Source organism: Leuresthes tenuis, unplaced genomic scaffold, assembly GCF_036924035.1.
Source record: "Leuresthes tenuis unplaced genomic scaffold, fLeuTen1.0.hap1 SCAF_13, whole genome shotgun sequence".
Lineage (NCBI taxonomy): Eukaryota > Metazoa > Chordata > Actinopteri > Atheriniformes > Atherinopsidae > Leuresthes > Leuresthes tenuis.
Genome location: NW_027325367.1, coordinates 22,520,042 through 22,537,997, shown reverse-complemented (window position 1 = coordinate 22,537,997; position 17,956 = coordinate 22,520,042). Strand labels below are relative to the sequence as shown.

The window sequence follows — 17,956 nt, the reverse complement described above, 5'->3', positions numbered from 1 at the left end:
ATTTTGAACTTTTGCTTAATGAGAACTAAACATTTCCAGTATCAATCTCTTAACACTTTATTGGGAATTCACTTAAGATGTTAAAAGTAAGGGGAAATTATCATGAAGGCCACAACTGATGATAAAACCTGTTAATCATAAAAATAAAATAAAAACCAAGATCCAAGTAATGGCAAAGTTCCCCTCATTTGAATCTGATCATCTTCATTAGCAGATTTTCAAGGTTGATGTATCCAATCCAAACCTTAAAAACCCACATGCTGATCCAGGTATTCTAACCAATTATAGACCTAACAGCCTTCCGTTTATTAAAAAAATTCTTGAAACAACTAGTTCAATCAATTCCCCCAACTATCACAATGTTCATTAAAAATAAAAGAAAGAAAAGTCAGTCCAACACTCAGTGGGTGTACATGATGAGATTAACTGGATTATAGCTACAGTTGGGTTATGCTCCTTATCTGAGGGTAATTAACCTTGGATATATGGTGGTGAATGAATTGAATCACTGGCACAAAGCATGTCATACCCGGTACGATAGGTGGCGCTGTACCCATTTCAGCTATCACTAATAGAGACACTTCCTGTTGACGTCTTCACCACCACCAACAACAAAACTAAGTCATTCAGAAAGATGATGAACGAGGAGCAAAGATGAAGCTGCGTCCCTCTACATCTGTGAGGAGCTGGTTAAGGCACAAACGCGATGCACAACGGCGTATTCTCCATCGCGTTGTTCGTTTCTTTCCAACGGCGGCGACAACAACAGTAATATTGCGTCATTCGACTTCCCGGTGATGATCGCAGGAAAAAATGTCGAGCATGCGCACAACGCTCGATCCAATCCACTGTCGTCTACTTGTATGTTCAGTGGGTATTTGGAGCGAGTTATCCCGGGGTCTTAATTCGACAGCAAGTAACCCGATTTGATCCGATTTCTTGTCAGATTAAGGTGTCTACATGAGCTGAATAACTCAATCTTATTGTAATTTAGCCATTAATCCGATGGCCCGTATGTAACCGCACTGAGTGTCAGGTGTTTGAAAACAGAAATATATACCCATCTATCTCTTTCTTACTTTTTACCCTTTTTGGTGTTTTGGTTGCTGACTCAGATCCTTTAAGACATCATTGCTTACTTATCATAACAGTAACTCAGACCACATTAATACTTGTTAACTTAAATAGATCTTAAATAATACTTGTTAACTTAAATCTAAGAATAATATTTTCTCTTTAGAAACCAAATGATCATGTTGGCTTAAAAATATACATAAGCTGGAATTATTATAGGAGGGAATTTTAACATGGCAATATATAACAGCAGAGACAGGTGGCCCCCCAGAAGCACAGCCTCAGCAAACCCTCAACTTGATGTTTTTATGGACAAATTCTGTCCTGTGGACATTAGGAGAGCAAACCCAGATACTGGTCTTCAAACATGGACAAATATGGACCTCTTGGAGGTCCAAAATCGATCATTGGCTACTTTCTAAATGATTAATTAACAACAGTATCTCTACTGATTTTATTATCTGCCCCTTGACTGATCACAAAGCGATCAATATCTGTCCCCCTTTCTTCTTACTTCATCAAACAAGCTTCATTTTGGAAACTCAATAATTCTCTACAAATCAACAGAGGTAACTGTGGTCATTTGTAATTTCATTGGAAAATTCTGGACTAAGGCAAAAGCTGAAAATAAATTAGGCTGTCATTGGAAATCATGTAAGTTAGACTTTAACTATCTTTAACTCAACACTCAAACACTGACAAATGTGAATACCACATGGGATGACATATAGAAACTAAAGGCAGATGGTGTCTTTATAAGATCTCCTGGTAAATGGATATAAGAAGGGGAAGAGAGTTCTTTGTATCTATTCAGCCTGGAGAAAACCGCTCCAGTAATCATACTGACCGACTAAAAATTGATAATGAAAAGACCCTAAAAAGATTGAATCATAATTTCACGAAAATATTTATAAATCTAGGTACTGTGATAAATCTGCTTCCTCTTTCCATGACTCAATTCATCACTTCAAAACTCTCAATGGCAATGAGAAATTATGTGAGCCCCTATTACTCCAGAAGAGGTTTCTCAAACCAGATCACAACTTAAGAACAACAAATCTTCAGGAAACGATGGCCTAACAGCAGAAAAGCTTCTCTGAGCGATCATCTCCATTCTTAACTGAAGGATATAAAGAAAGCATTCATAATGGATCACTGCCATCTTCAGTGACTCATGATCTTACTTCTTTAATTCCAAAACTTAAAAAGGATCTTCTCTCAATTGATAACTGGTGCCCCATAACGCTTCTGAATAATGATTATAAAATACTGGCTCTGCTTTTTGCCAACAGGATAAAATATATTTTACATTAAATTATTGATGAAACACAATCTGGCTTTATGGGGAAAAAAACAACAAAAAAAACACATTGTAGTCAAGCAGGTCTGATACTAGTCTGTTGTTAACAGTGACCTCATTGACACAAACAGCTTTATTTTGTTTCTCAAGTGAACAATTTTGTTTTCAAGGTATTAGAAAAATGTGGTTTCGGTTCAAATTTCTGTAACACAATCAGGACTTTATAGAATAACAACAATAGCTCTATCAAACTTAAATATGGAACTTCACAAAGATCTTTGTTATCCTGTGGTATCAGACAGGGACACCCAAAATCTCCATATCTATTTTTGATCGCAGTCCAGTTTCTTGCCACTTACATCACACAGAGTTCTCTGAATGATATTAGAGTTGCAGGTAAACATTTTATCAGTCAGCTGGCCGACGATAACACCCTGTCTTTGTGAGATGCCTCTCAGCTCTCTGTTGAGGACCTCAATCATAAGGACCATCACTTGCTACAAACTGAACAACTCTCAGTCTGTGGAAGGCGAGTTGGACAGAGCCAACACTTTCAACCAATATCACCAAAGGTTTGACATGGGGCTGGGCGATAAAACGAAAGCTCTCGAGGAATAACTTCTATGAATGCTCGCTATACTTTGATTATACTCGTCCATCTTTTGACAGACAATACAAATAGCCGGTGACAATGAGAGCTGAACCAATCGCGTGGCTGGAATGGAGCAGCTACTTATGGCGTGTTTGTTTGTGCTGCTGCAGCCGTATTAAAAAAGAAAGAGTGCGCCCTCTGAAGAAACGATGGAAGACACAGCCCGAGGCGTAACGAACGTCATTGTTGATAAGAAGGGCCCGAAAAGTTGGGTGGTGTGGAGGTATTTTGGTTTTTTGAAGTCTGACACGAAACAGAGTAGTGTGCACTGCAAATTATGTCGAGCCCATGTTCCAACAAAGACAGGGAACACCGCTCATCTTTTCCATCCCCTGAAGCAGCGCCACCCATTTGAGCACGGAGAATACAAACTTTTACAGACGCAGCCCGGAACAAGTGCTAATAACAAGGCCTGTGCAGCAGCAACAGAAGACCACAGCCTCACCTCAGTGGCTGCTCCCTCCACCAGGCCTCCTCCACCTAGCTGCATTTTCACTTCTGCTCCCTTCCCACCTCTACCTCAGCGGTTGCTCCTTCCATAATGCCTCCTCCACCTAGCAGCGCTTCTACCTCAGCGGCTGCTCCTTCCACAATGCCTCCTCCACCTAGCAGCGCCTCTACCTCAACGGCTGCTCCTTCCACAATGCCTCCTCCACCAAGCAGCGCCTCTACCTCAGCGGCTGCTCCTTCCACAATGCCTCCTCCACCTAGCAGCGCTTCTACCTCAGCGGCTGCTCCTTCCACAATGCCTCCTCCACCTAGCAGCGCTTCTACCTCAAGGGCTGTTCCTTCCACAATGCCTCCTCCACCTAGCAGCGCCTCTACCTCAACGGCTGTTCCTTCCACAATGCCTCCTCCACCTAGCAGCGCTTCTACCTCAGCGGCTGTTCCTTCCACAATGCCTCCTCCACCTAGCAGCGCCTCTACCTCAATGGCTGTTCCTTCCACAATGCCTCCTCCACCTAGCAGCGCCTCTACCTCAACGGCTGTTCCTTCCACAATGCCTCCTCCACCTAGCAGCGCCTCTACCTCAACGGCTGCTCCTTCCACAATGCCTCCTCCACCAAGCAGCGCCTCTACCTCAGCGGCTGCTCCTTCCACAATGCCTCCTCCACCTAGCAGTGCCTCTACCTCAGCGGCTGCTCCTTCCACAATGTCTCCTCCACCTAGCACTGTTATTTTTTTAGCAAACTTTATTTAAAAGTCAGACGTTACAATTAGTGAAAACACAGAACATTAACATAATACAAAACAATGACACGGGGGTCAGAGACAAAACGGTGATAAATAAGTTCATAAAAATGTTATATAAAGTGCATAGCTCAGTGGTTTTGATGTTTTTTCTGTTTATAGAATGTAGGATTGTTGTAATGTATTGTTTGAGCTCCTTCTCAAAAATTAAAAAAAGATTGTTTGTGATTGGAGAATTTGGATTTGTGTATATGGTATTTAGCAAGAAAAAAAGGCCGGTTGATGATGTAATATTCACAGCATAAACATGAGTCTGTGTATGCTGAAGACACATTTGTGACATGTTTGTTTGTTTGTTTCCGTTTGTCTGGCAGTGTTGTCCTTCTGGTTCAAAGGACGGACCACCAGTCCAATCAGCGATGATTCATGTCAAATCACACTGTCCCTAAATCTGTCCCTGTATCTTTCAAAAAGAAAAGAAAAAAAGAAGTGTATTAAATCGAATAAAATCGTATCGAATCGTTGACTGAATGTCGTGTATCGTATTGTGAGATTAGTGTATCGCTACAGCCCTATAGAGGAGATGGATGTGAGAGTAGTTTGAGGTTTTTCTGATTAATCGAGAGGGTGTGAGGTATGAGTGGGTAACAGCACCGCAGTACAGTGAGGAGTCCTGTCAGTTATCGTGCTTCAAACTGGGACAAGTTTCGCAAGTTTTTTTTGTTTTTTTTTAACATGAAAACCGTTCAAGTAATGACAAAGACAAGTTACAGCACACTTCTTCCACCTGAGCCTCACATTTTGATATCACTTTTGTTTTTTTCAAAGCTGCATTGTGACAGACACAGAGTAAGTTAAATAAGCTGAATAAGTATGCACATTAGTAATGTGTGTCTTAATGGCTTTGGCATTGACACATTGGAAAATATTTTTCATGTGAACAGATAATTTAATGAAAAAGCAAGCTCCTTTTCAGATTAATACATCCTCGGCAAGTCGGCTTACCTTAAGTTCCAGGCAATGGCGCTCAGAGGATCCAATAGCCTCCGTCAGGCAAGCTAATTCATTTCGTAACTCAGTCTGTAAAAAAATAAAAAACAAAGAAAATGAACAGTGTAAAAAAAAACAGCAACAAAGAACTAAAAAACAATGACAAATAAATAATCATTTCCACTTAAAAGAATTTTGTAATGAACACAGGAAAAAAAAAAAACTATTCTTTGTTCATTCCATTTTATGAAAATAAAAAAAAAAGAAGAATGGAATGAAAGAGATAACGAGCCGTGAGATTATAGTCATTAAAATATCTTAATATGACACTTAAATGCACTACTTGATTTTGTTCATGCAGTTCTGGACATATAGCATCTTTCTTTTCATCTTTGAGATGTTTTCCTAACCTTTTTTCTGTGAAAACACTGCTTTCTTTGTTTTCTTGTGCTAGTTTCGATACTGTGATGCTAGAATGACTTCTGATGGTAACCCTGGAATTTTTCCCAACTGTAATGATGCATAAGCATGGCTGTGATCCAGGGATCACTGTAACATTTAATGGACAAGCTGGTGAGGATACAGCAGAAATCAGGAGGGCAAAATAGTTTTTTCAGGCTCTAGTGCCTCTCTATTGGACTTTGGGACTGCGCGGGTGGGCAGAGACTTCAGATGGAGAGATGTTGAACTGTTGGCTTAGTTCCCATTTCCCTTTGGGATAAATAAGATATTTCCTGTCCTCCCCGTTTAATTCCATTTTCATGTTGTCTACAGAGGGAGTTCACCTGTGTTATGAGTCAATGCTTTTGGTAACATTGAGTGGACGATGAGGAGTACAGTAAGGACGATACTTCTTCGTTTCATGAAGGAAAGAAGGAGAGCAGAGCGCCGCAGACAAAGGAGACGACGTCTAAGTTTAACTTATTAAACATGTGCCGGTTGTGTCCGTGTCGTATGAGTGAACATTTCAGACAAGGGGCGGAGCTACCAGCCACCAAACACCTACATCATATGTCTTCCTGTGGAACCCAGAAAAGACCCTGAAGGAGCTAAAATGGTTACAGGAACAGAGGGCCGTGGTCCCTAGTTCCTGTATGTCTGAATGCGCAAAAAAACGGCCCTATTCCTGAAAAGGTTCTAGGAACTGCAGAAGGTTCCTACAGTGGGAATGCGCCTCATGAGAACGGCATACATTTAATAATAACGAAGGCTGAAGAATTATGATTTTCCTTTGGGAATAAATAAAGTATTACTGAATTGAACTAATATTATTTACTACTTCAAATAATCTATTAGGTTTGACTTTTTGGAAGAAAAAACAAAAAGCAGTCAGATATTGCTGCAATATAGATAATTGGTTGAAAAGTGTTAACTGTGCAAACTTGTAAATTAATATAGGATGTAGGCTAGTTTATGTGCGCACTTGTCACTGTTGTTGTTTATGTCCATAACAGCTGCGCTTAATAATTTTATGATTTAAACTCGTGGCCTGCACCCCTCCGGTTAGTGTAGGCTGAATCCATACATTCCAGTTGGATTGTTGGCTCATCTTCCAACAATCGACATGAGTGATCTGCTTCTGCAGGTGCGTTATATTTTGTATTAGCAGATCAGATGCATAACACCTTCTTATTTTCTTAATGAACACCATAACGAAATATTGCATTTCATATGTATTCACTGTGATAATAAATTAGTTCAACACATATTTGGATGCATAGCCAACACAGCATAAAAATAGTCGAGAACTCCCAGGTCACGCTACTCGTCTCCAAACAGAATCAGAGAGTCGTTATCCAATTTTTCATTTTGGTTTAGGAAATGAAAATTGGAAAAACAATTGCTTTTTAGGCTAGTTTTATTTCAAAAGTGGAATGATACAGTCCCAATACATTCAACTTTGCTGAATCTGAATGAATTTGAGTAAAGACCCGTACCTCTTGCTCCTTTTGAAACTCTTCCTCCAGAGATTTGAACTCGTCCAAATCCCTCCTTTCCTTCAATTCCTGTGATAGAGCAGCTTTCTCTTGCTCTAATTTTTCAGTCTGCTCTATGAACATCCCCAGCTCCTGTTTCAGATAATCTCGCTCACCAACCACCTTGTCCTACAAAAACATGAGCATTCAGCAGTTTCATTACAAATGCATGACGTCAATGCATTTACCCATCCATGATGGAATTACAAATGTATAAATACTGCAAACTGGATTTCTTAGACATTATTTGGAAATGCTCCAAATTTAGAATCTCAGTTGACAGAAAAATTTAAATTTCTTCAGGAAATACGATGTGTTTGAGTAATATTTTGTGCAGTATAGAGAATCTTTTCCAATCACAACAGTGGAGAAAGGATTCCAGTTACAGCAAGGGTGCCTTTAAGCATTACCTTCTCTGAAGCCAGAGTTTCACACAATTGAATGGTCTCTGCAAACTTTTTCTGCATCTTGGAAAAAAACAAAAACGCATTTAGATTAGAGCTGAAAACTACAATCAAAATGTCGTATTCCACACCATCGTGCTTAAATTACCCATTTTAAAAGCAGCTTACCTGTTCAGTTTCAGTGTGTCTCTGTTCTTCTAGCGCTCTCTCCAGGTCTGCTATCCTAACTGCCTCCAGCTTGTGCTCAGTTTCAGTTTGTAGTTGCATCTCCATCTCTGCCACCCTCTTTTCTGTGATCTGCATCTTATCAAAGGCATCAAGCTTCTGCTGAGCTTCCGTTTGCAGTTGCATCTCCAATTCGGCTACCCTCTTCTCCGTTATCTGCAGTTTCTCCAAGGCTTCCATCTTCTGCCGATCTTCAGTTTGTAGATGTACCGCCAGCTCCTCTAATCTCAGCTCTGTTCTTTGTGTTTTCTCAAAGGCTTCCTGCTTCTCTTTAGCCCCTGTTTGAAGCTGATCCTGCAGCTCTACCACTTTACCATCTAACATTGCTAACTTTTTCATGGCCTCCTCTTTCTGTTGTCTCTCGACTTCTAGCTGCAACTCCAGGGTGGACACTTTCTCTGAAACCTCACACATTAAATCAGGAGAGGCAAAATCTCTGGGGAAAAAGGACAAAAAAACAAAACAAAAAAAACGTGAGTGTGTGATACTCCATGTTCAAAGTTTTCTTCTACATGCATTCTTCCCATTTTCAAGTTAGTAACTACGTACTCAGTGTGGAACATATCCACAGCCACTAACAACAGAATGGCACGCAACTGACAGCAGAAATGCATGCATCATTTAAGAGTTTATAACAGAGAACCTACGTACCCAGTTCTATCTTACTTTGATCGGCAGATTCATTTGAAAATATAATCCATGTAGTGAAACTTCAAGTATAACTTGGGTTTCACAATGCAAGGTTCTCGAGTGTGAGCATTTTGAAGTTATACTTCTATAGTTCTATTTCCTAAAGCAAACGTGGCAACACTTGTGTGTATACAATACTTTTCACCCCACAGTGTTTCCTGAGTTTTATTACAGGAATACAATGAGATGGTCCATTTACCCCAGATGGCGCAACATAACCTCTGACCTGGGTCATTTTATCCCTAACCTGTGGGGAAAATTAAGCCACGTGCTCATTTTATATGAAGCTTTACAATTAATCCATGCCGAATATCTAAATTGGTAAGACACATCCTAAATTTGATTAGAGGATTTAACTTTACTTGTGCCTCACTTTCTTTTACCCAGACGACCAAATAAACTAAAAACAAATGTTTCCTCTTACACCTCTCTCCATAATATAGCTGTCATACATACGTCTCCAGGAATACTCATGAAGTAACAGAAATTCACCTGTCTCCAAAGCTTCGAACAGTAACAGAGCTCCCAGATATCTCCATTTCATCCGACAGCTCATCAGGAATCCCCCATTGAGAGTCAAAAATCTCATCATCTGTTAAGATACAGCCTGCATATATTTTTGGAACAAATTATGGAATAGTGTAGTTTGGGCATTTGTTTTTTTTTTTTCAGTTACCTTCAGCCAGCCCCATTGAACAGGAGTTTGCCATCCTCTTCCTGAAAGTTTCTACTAAGCTGAGGTCAGACATACCATCATCACAGGCAGATGGATGGGCAAGTCTTAGCATCTTCCCTCCCCATGTAACCCTGCGTTTAGGCATCTTACAACAAAACAAGGCTCATTACCATTCTGAAAGCAAACAGAAGAAAGTCCTCCGATGACCACTTTATTGCTCTCATAGTTACCTTTGGAACAGGGACCTGATTTGAACTTGTGACAAGGAGCTTGGTCAGGTTTCTGATCCTGTCTTCTTGTTCTCTTTGGAGCTGACCTTTTTCTTGAAGCAGCTGGGCTAGAACCTCCTTTTCAGTAACTGTGGTCTGCGTTGATGAAGAAACCTGTAAAAGTTTCAAAGTCGCTGTGATGAAATTACCACACACAGACCACAGAGAACATGACTGAAGACAGAGTGATGACACTTGCCTCATTAAGACGTCGCTTTAGATATTCAATTTCATTGCGATATCTTTTGAGCAAAGCTCCATCATCTGACACTTCTGTTACATGCGGGTCATTCTTCATTTTCTTTGCAGTGCTGGCAAACTTAAAAAAAAAAAAAAAAAAGAATGTGGATCATCATGGAATTTGATTGGATTTACTTCATATTTTTTGCTATAATTGTTTAAATTTCACTTCCATCCACCTCGAACAGCAACAGTAAAATGTCTCTTTAAAATGTACTGAGCAAAGCAAACTGTAGAAAATTTACTATCCCATTTAATATTAAAGAAATAAGCATAAAAAGTTTAAGGTAGAGTTGGTAGGAAAAAACAAAAGTGCATTTTTCCAAACCTGCAAAGTGCTAAGGGTCTCCTCAAGAGTGACGGGGGTGATGGTGCAGATGATGAGAGTTTTAGCATTCCCACCCAAGGAGTTCTGCAAGATGCGGGTTAGCTTGCTGTCCCTGTAGTTTATGAAACCCCTAAAGAGAAAGAACAATATTCTAATATTATTATGCATGCATACACACACAGATAGCAGTTTCTATGCGACGGCCTTATCGGCAGCAAGTCTGTGCAGCTCTGAAGTTTGCTCATCGCTTCTATAATTTTAGTTTTAGTCTACTTACTTCTGGCTTTCATCAGTTAGTTTCTTGATCACCTGGCCGAGTGTAAACAAACTACGATTGATATTGCAACCTTCTTTTAAACGTGCACCTACGATATAAAAAGAAAGGACTGTAAACTACAGAGTCTGTTCAATAAAATTACAGTATAAGGTCCAAACAACCATGCATCACATGTCCCATAAACCAAAATATATTCAACAGGTTCAACTCTACTTTACCTTCAGCTCCTGTTTGACTTGCTCTCTCAGATCCCGCTAGATCCACTAAATTCTAAAAGACCAACGGCAAAAGACTAAATAATTATAATACAAAAGAAATGGTACTAATGACAAAATAGTGAACGAAGTAAAAATAAATAGAGAAAAAAAAAGCAAATAACAATGGGAAGTAACTTACTAAATTAGACACAATAATGGCGCCATCTGCGTCGTCACCCGACTCAGGGTCGCTCCTTTCTCGGCTCTCCAAGATCTAGGGAAATTAAATAAAAAAATTTAACAAAAAAGAACAATTTTTAATTGTTTATCATTAATAATGAAAAAGTAATCCCTTTGATTCCTTGCTGTTAGAGACAGCATATAGACAGGATCCTTACCATACGAAATATGGCGTGTGAGCGGCTGCTTCGCTCGTTCATTTTAGTCTTTCCATAATGACGGTTCTCTATTGAAGCATAGTTTTCAGATTTTTATTTAGGATCAGCTATAAATACCGTGAAGGAATTTCTCATGAAAACTATCAGATCTTACTTTCTCCTTTACGAATCCAGGCAAGAGCTTGTGGAAGAGATGTAACCAGTTCTTCAGTCAGATCAGCCACGTAGATATTTTTCTGCAAACAGTAATTGTCAACACATAACGATCATGCAAAACACCAAAGCACATTTCACAGGGTTCAGTCGTTCCAAGAATTTAAGAAGAAGAAGAAAAAAAATGTACCAAAAGCATTCATTGTCTCATTTTATCTTTTTTTTTTTCCCTTGGCAAAACTGATGAGTCCACCCCCGCATACTTGCCCACCTGTGGTCATTAATGAACAGATTATTGTAGTTCTTTACTAATAACACCTATATTTATAGATTTTTTTTTTAAAACAAAAATCATGGCACATTTTCACAGGCAGAGCGGGAAACCGTTGCCCACCCACAATTTTTCTGGTAGAAAAATACAACATTTCTATTTTCTTGCCCTTTATCATTGTAGAAATTGTTAATAGAGGGTGTAATACCTGATATGTCACTGTGAAGCAGAGAATCTGTACCCCAGACAATTAACCGATAGCGGTGACTTTACATCAACATTATCTACTGAAAGAAATGAAGGTACAAAAACACTGTACTTCTTAAACAAGCTTTGGTCCTTCAAAGTCTGCAAAAACATGTTTCATATGGTCCTCTAAGTCTGTGTTGGAAATTTTACATCAGGATAAATAAAGTTGTTTTTTTTTCTCATTTTATTTCATAAATCTTTTTAAAAGCAGAGTTAGCAACAGCAGAAAGCACCACGAACTGGTGCAAAAATGAGCATATCTAGTTTTGGGAGTTATGTTTCCAGTTCCTGCTCATCAGAGCTGTGGCTAACAAATCCCAATGACTACTGTTAGATGTGCATTTTATCACACCATCATTGAGAGTGCACTGGGGGAGTTGCACTACAGACAAAAACTGTAGGCGCCTAAAGTATTTTTCTATTCTATTTCTATTCTAGATCAAACAGATTAAAATCCCTTTCGAGTAACTGAAGAAGAGCTAGGACAAATTAGCTGTAAAGATCCACCATCTGGTGCATTAAAGGAAAACACAAAGACACAATCACAAGAATCATTTAGGCAAACACAAACTGACATAATAAATATATAAATGGTTAGTCATTCGACTCAGAATTGGATACCAATTTTACGCTTTCTCTCAGAAGCAAATGTAGAACACTAAATCCACAAAGATGGGAAAAGGGATTATTCAAAATTAGACAGAACAACAATATCTAACCAACTTACATTAATCATTTCTCGGACTTCCAAGGGTTTTCTCTTCCAGCTATCAACAAGCAGATCAGTTACAGTCTCATTGTAGATTTCCATGTAAGACACCCTGAGAAGGAACTCCTTCTTTGGAAACTTGAAATAAAAAGTGAAACAATTGTTTAGGATAAACAGTGACTACTCAAACTGCAGTATGGAACAAAAATGTTACACAACCCTTACCTTTTTAATGGTTTGGAAGACGTCTTCTAAAGCCAAGGGCATAACTCCAGGGTTGTGTTCACTCCCCATCATGGTGAAGGTCTTCCCAGAAGACGTCTGCCCATAGGCAAATATAGTTCCTTTAAGATAAAAGCCAGATAAAACCAGACAGCCACGGCCCTCTGCACTCATAACTGAGCACAATTCATGTAAAACCTCTACCAAATATTTTGCATGTTCGTGCGCACACACACACACACACACCTATGATACAGTTGCTGTGTCGTCCAAACCATCTGTATCTACAGTAATGCTGGTGTTGTTTGTGCTTTTTTCCCCTCTCAGTTTGTCTACTTGCAGGTGCTCCGGATGGTTCTCCACCTGGTTTCCCCACAGAGGCCGTAGGATCTTTTTTGTTTGGTTTCTACAGGTAAGCAGCTAGTTGCTTGGTTTCGTCCTGTTTTTCCATTGTCTTCTCTGATCATTTCTTTCCATGTTTGTCTTGTTTTACTTTCTTTGCTCTCCCTCTTTCCCTGTCAGGTTCGGCACTATTACATGTAAAGTATTGTAACAAAATAAATAAATAAGCAGAACTTGGGAATCCAGCTGAGCTTTACATTCATAAAGGTTCCCTTGGCAAAGCAAATGTGTTTGGCATAAAACGGTATTCAGATTACAATTCTACTGCCATAATGCTGGACAGGACAAGGAAAAGGTAAAAAAAAGAAGAAGAAAGAAGCTGAAACCAGGAGAATAAATAGGATGCTGTCCACTTAACCATCCAAAGTATATGTTCAGTGACAAGGTAATAAGATGACATGCAAATAGATCTGAAAGCAGACCACAGCAATTTCCCAGACTAGGAACCAGTGACCATCACAGGAGCAGATATCCAAGAGAGAGTCAAGTATGAAGAGCTGGACATGATACACACCTACTGGCTAAAGAAACTAACTACACTTCATGAATGCCTCGGAGCACAAATGAACATGCTGCTAATGGATGGGACACACCCAGACTGGTCAACCCAAGGATGGACAGTTTGGGTCATAAAAGCTCCCCAGAAGGGAGCAGTTCCATCCAACTACAGTCCAATAGCCCGCCTCTGTAAAACATGGAAGCTCCTGTCAGGCATCATAGCAGATAAGATGAGCAGGCAATGAGCCAGGCCCAGAGGGGATTGGACGCAACACTAGGGGGGCTAACCACTAGCTACTGATTGATCATGAGTGACAGTTCGGTAGGACATACAAATCAAATAAGAAGATGAATCAAATAATAAATATTGCATCATCATAATTTCCTTTTGGGGTAATCAACATTTTTTTCTATTTTATTTTCACTCAGGGGAAAGGTTTGCAAGCTCCTGCCACTTTTTTTTTTTTTTTTTTTTTTTTCACATTAGGGATGCCGTCTACGTAACACTGTTTTTCTGAGCGCTAGCGCCTTTTTTTTGTTTTTCCCAATGAGCATTAAGTGTATGCGTGGCCGCCTTGAGAAAAAGAGCTACGAAAGGCATATTTTTTCTGGGTGTTCTACCTTTCTGTGTGGCTGCAAAAATCCCAGTTTAAACTTTTCATAAAGACACCCAGTGTCATCACTGCTGCTTTTTTCCCCAGACAACCAATCATATGAGCAGAAACTGTCGCCATGGTAACCAAAAACAAAAAAAGAGAGAAACTTGTTCTTGTTTTTGAGTGGAGGACAGAAAAATAAAATGAATGTAGAGCCCAATTTTGGGAGATCAGTTCAATACTAAGTGATGATAACAGAGGTCCATCAATGTGCTGGCAACAAAGCTCCAACAGTCTCCATGACCTGCAGTTTGTCTGGCAGGTGCCAGCTGAGCAACATCTCTGGAAGTTTGTTGTGTTCTGGCATCACGATCATAACAGAGACTCACTCAAATATAAGCCCAGAATCAGACTCCTTCTCATAATAGATTATCATTGTAGTGATTTTTCAAACAAATTGTTTCTCCCACTGACCTTTTCCTGCACCACAGCTATCACAGTGCCTTGAGACAAGCTCATACAATTGTCGGTATAGAGTCACTCACGGTGAATTAAGAAATGTTTAGTTAAAAATATTCAGGCAAATTATTTTTAAACTATTCAAAGCAAAGGTGTAAACTAATGCTACAATAGTTAAAGTGGAGATGTGTTGTCATAGAAACCAATGGAAGGTTCTCTGCTGTATCAGAGAACCTTTATAGCGACTCGCTGGTAGGAAGAACTTCCACGCACCCTACCAACACTACCCTGCAGCAGAGAAATATTATGTGAACACTTATTCTACAGCTGACATAAAACAGACGTCGGAAAGCAAGTTGACAGGAGTGCCAATAAATAAAAATATTCTTCAGTGTCACACTTTGCATGTACTGAATAGAACTGTATCCTGTTGTGGTACCAAGCTCTTGTCAGAGAAAGGACAAAATTTGGTGCTCAAGTAGTTAATACTCAGTCTGGACACTAGATTCAGCTGGTGGGCAAAGTCTAGCAGAAAGACTACAATGTGATGGTGTTGTTTAAATTTTCAGAGTAGCACACAAAGTAGTGACACAGCATAACTAAATTGTAAAAGGAAATTGAAACCGGCAAATGCAAACCCAACATGAAACGCACACACAACTGAGAAAAGGCTGAAGGCAATACAGATATCAAAACCCCAAATCAGTTGAGGTAGATCAGGAATGTCCAAAGTCGGTCCTCGAGGGCCGCTGTCCTTCAGGTTTTAGATGTTTCCCTGCTTCAGCACATCTGAGTCAGATCATTGCATCATTAGCAGGCTTGTGCAGAACTTAATATTTTGCAGAGATCCATTTCATCTGAATCAGGTGTGTAGGAGCAGGGAAACCTCTAAATCCTGCAGGATAGCGCCCCTCGAGGACCGACTCTGGACATCTCTGAGGTAGATGGTCACAGCTTGAGGTTTCCACTGTTGCCTCAGATGGGGGATTGGATCGATGAGAAGTTTCAAAGAGATCGGTTTGTTTCCTTGGCTTGATAACTTTTTTTAATTAGCATTATATGAATTGGACTACTTTTGTTTTTTATGAAGTTGATTTTATTGGGTTGGAACTGGATTTCACACATCTGTAGATAAAATCTAATATGAGTGAACGTTGAAAAGGACACTGAGAAAAACCACAAGCACTACAGAAACTTTTGGAAGTCACAGAAGAACCCATTTTTCGAATAATTTAATTTCCCTATATTTTGCACAATTTTCTTATCACACTAATTGTTTAAGTTATTAATCTTAATATTTCATAAATTTTCTGATTCATGACATGTCTATCGTTTTTGTGGCAGGTCTATCTTTCATACTCAGTAACCTGATACTTATCAATCAGAAAAACATTTCTAGCAGCAGCTAAAGTGATTGGATGGAACGTCACATTAAGGTAAGCATCCGTCTTATCTTTCTTGTCATTATGGAGAAGGTGGTGGAGAGGTGCACAGGGGCTAAAGTTCAGGTCATTCTGCACAAAAGACATTCTCTGTATAGCCTTTTTGCTTGGCAGAGAAGCAACAGCGGCAGGAGGCTCAACTCGCTGCGTTGCCAGACAGAACGGTTCAGGAGGTCTTTTGTCCCCACAGCCATCAGGCTTTTTAATAACCTCCAGTAATACCTGGTTATGTTCATTTTATTAGCTAGTTTTTATTTACTTATTTATTCATCACTATGACACACTTTTACTATTTTTGGGTTCTTGCCGCATCTGCTCTGTGCATCGTTGTTATGCCGTTATAATTCTGATTCTGTTGATCTGTTTTATATACATTTTTAATGTTGAATATTTTTTATGGGTGGATGTGTGTATGGATGAGCTAGGTGACAACTGAATTTCCCCATGGGGATAAAAATAAAGTTATCCATCTATTACATACCATTGTATCCTTCAACAGTGGAGACAACTATAGGCTTTGCAATAGCCTGGTAGAGCTGATTGGTTGTTTCTTCCGCAGTGAACACACGGTCTGCAAACAAGAGAGGAAAAAGATTGAACAACAAAATATGTCAAAAGTACCACAAAAAGACACTATAAATATGTCTTAATGCTACACATGCTGCCATACATACCAAAGCTAAAGCTCTTGCTGGAATTTCCATCATCTATCTGATGAACTGATTTTTCATCAGCTTTCCAAAACAACTGGACTGGTTGTGCCTTCTCAGATCCTGCTCTTTCTTCCCTGCAAAGAGAAAGAAAGAAAAAAAGATATATTCATATGTTCAAGATATAAGAAAAATGTTTGCCCCAATCTTTCATTGGAAGCCCAAGAACAAGCTGGAGAAATCTTGTTAAACAAAGTATTTATTAGTGATCACATGTGAAGTATATGTCAGCGCTGGACTCGGAGTGACAGAGCTCCTGTAGGAAATCCGTCAAGCCGAGCACCGATATCTGGAAAAATTTCATATTTATATTCAGCTTTATCTCACAGAGGTTGTACTCACACTTGACAGAGTATAATTGGCCAGTTTTTAGTGGCATGAGCAGGCCAGCCACCGTCTTCATCATGTTCTTTGGATGTGATAAAAAAAAATGTGTGTGTGTGTGAGTGTTGTTTTAGGCGTGTACCAGTCTGACAAGACAGAGAAGCTTCATCTGACCCAGTTATTTAGTCTAGTTATGCTATCTTAAAGTCTTGGACCATTTAAGGTAATCTATTGTGTAGCATGAGCAGAGTGGAAAGTACAAACTCGGAATATAGGTTATTTAGTAAAACACAAAATATGAATACATAATATCTAATTACAAAGACAATTATGACAATGTTTAGCAGACGATCTGAATAGCATCTTCAGGAACTACAGTTTAACGTTGCTTTGTGGGAATAATTTGTCTAACTTTTTTTTAACAAATACTTCACTATTTCATGGAAAACAGCTCGGAAGCATTAATTTATAAAAATATTTAATAATTGGGGTATGAATTAAGCATCCTCTCAGCATTTGCAAACTTGAATTAAAAGATGAGAAAAATCCTTTGCTATGCTAATGTTAGATAACATTAGCTTGTGGTAACGTACGTAGCTATTGAAATTTAAACTTCAGCAGCTAAAAACTTACCTCGCAACGAGCGGACGAACTCGAACACAAACTTTAACTGCTGATTCTTCTGTCATTGTCTTTATGGCAATGATCTAACAAATAAGAAACCATCAAATAAACGAATATGTCTCTTTATCCAAAAGACAGCAAAGCCACTGGCGCTCTCTGTCTTTATTTTTGAATGTATGACACTCTGTTGTGATTGGTTAACGTCATTTGGTGATTTGAATCACATCAAGTGGGGGTGGTTAAACACGAATACGTTTCAGTTTGGTTGCAATCAGTTTTCAAAAATCTGCCTGAAAAGAATTTATGTAAAAAATATTATATATTGTTTATTTGTTTTGAAAGAAGTTAGATAATTGAAGTTTAAAATTAAGCTAGTTTGGCTATAACTATTGTGGGCGCGTCCTATTGGT

At 39.2% G+C, this 17,956-nt stretch overlaps 1 protein-coding gene across 1 annotated transcript in view; it reads right to left on the bottom strand.

The window, feature by feature from the left end:
- cenpe (centromere protein E) overlaps nucleotides 1–17,665 on the bottom strand; it is a 39,684-nt gene extending 22,019 nt beyond the window's left edge. Inside the window, exons 1-19 of the mRNA XM_072361895.1 lie at nucleotides 17,556–17,665; nucleotides 16,563–16,675; nucleotides 16,370–16,459; nucleotides 12,495–12,613; nucleotides 12,288–12,407; nucleotides 11,042–11,123; nucleotides 10,888–10,955; nucleotides 10,689–10,763; nucleotides 10,511–10,562; nucleotides 10,293–10,380; nucleotides 10,016–10,145; nucleotides 9,647–9,766; nucleotides 9,409–9,561; nucleotides 9,179–9,323; nucleotides 8,995–9,094; nucleotides 7,756–8,248; nucleotides 7,594–7,650; nucleotides 7,145–7,312; nucleotides 5,223–5,297 (exon numbers count right to left, since the gene is read on the bottom strand). Of these exons, the coding sequence (XP_072217996.1) occupies nucleotides 5,223–5,297; nucleotides 7,145–7,312; nucleotides 7,594–7,650; nucleotides 7,756–8,248; nucleotides 8,995–9,094; nucleotides 9,179–9,323; nucleotides 9,409–9,561; nucleotides 9,647–9,766; nucleotides 10,016–10,145; nucleotides 10,293–10,380; nucleotides 10,511–10,562; nucleotides 10,689–10,763; nucleotides 10,888–10,955; nucleotides 11,042–11,123; nucleotides 12,288–12,407; nucleotides 12,495–12,613; nucleotides 16,370–16,459; nucleotides 16,563–16,675; nucleotides 17,556–17,611 (2,304 nt within the window). The 5' untranslated portion in view covers nucleotides 17,612–17,665. The remainder of the gene's footprint in view (nucleotides 1–5,222; nucleotides 5,298–7,144; nucleotides 7,313–7,593; nucleotides 7,651–7,755; nucleotides 8,249–8,994; nucleotides 9,095–9,178; nucleotides 9,324–9,408; nucleotides 9,562–9,646; nucleotides 9,767–10,015; nucleotides 10,146–10,292; nucleotides 10,381–10,510; nucleotides 10,563–10,688; nucleotides 10,764–10,887; nucleotides 10,956–11,041; nucleotides 11,124–12,287; nucleotides 12,408–12,494; nucleotides 12,614–16,369; nucleotides 16,460–16,562; nucleotides 16,676–17,555) is intronic.
- Nucleotides 17,666–17,956: the final 291 nt, after the last annotated feature.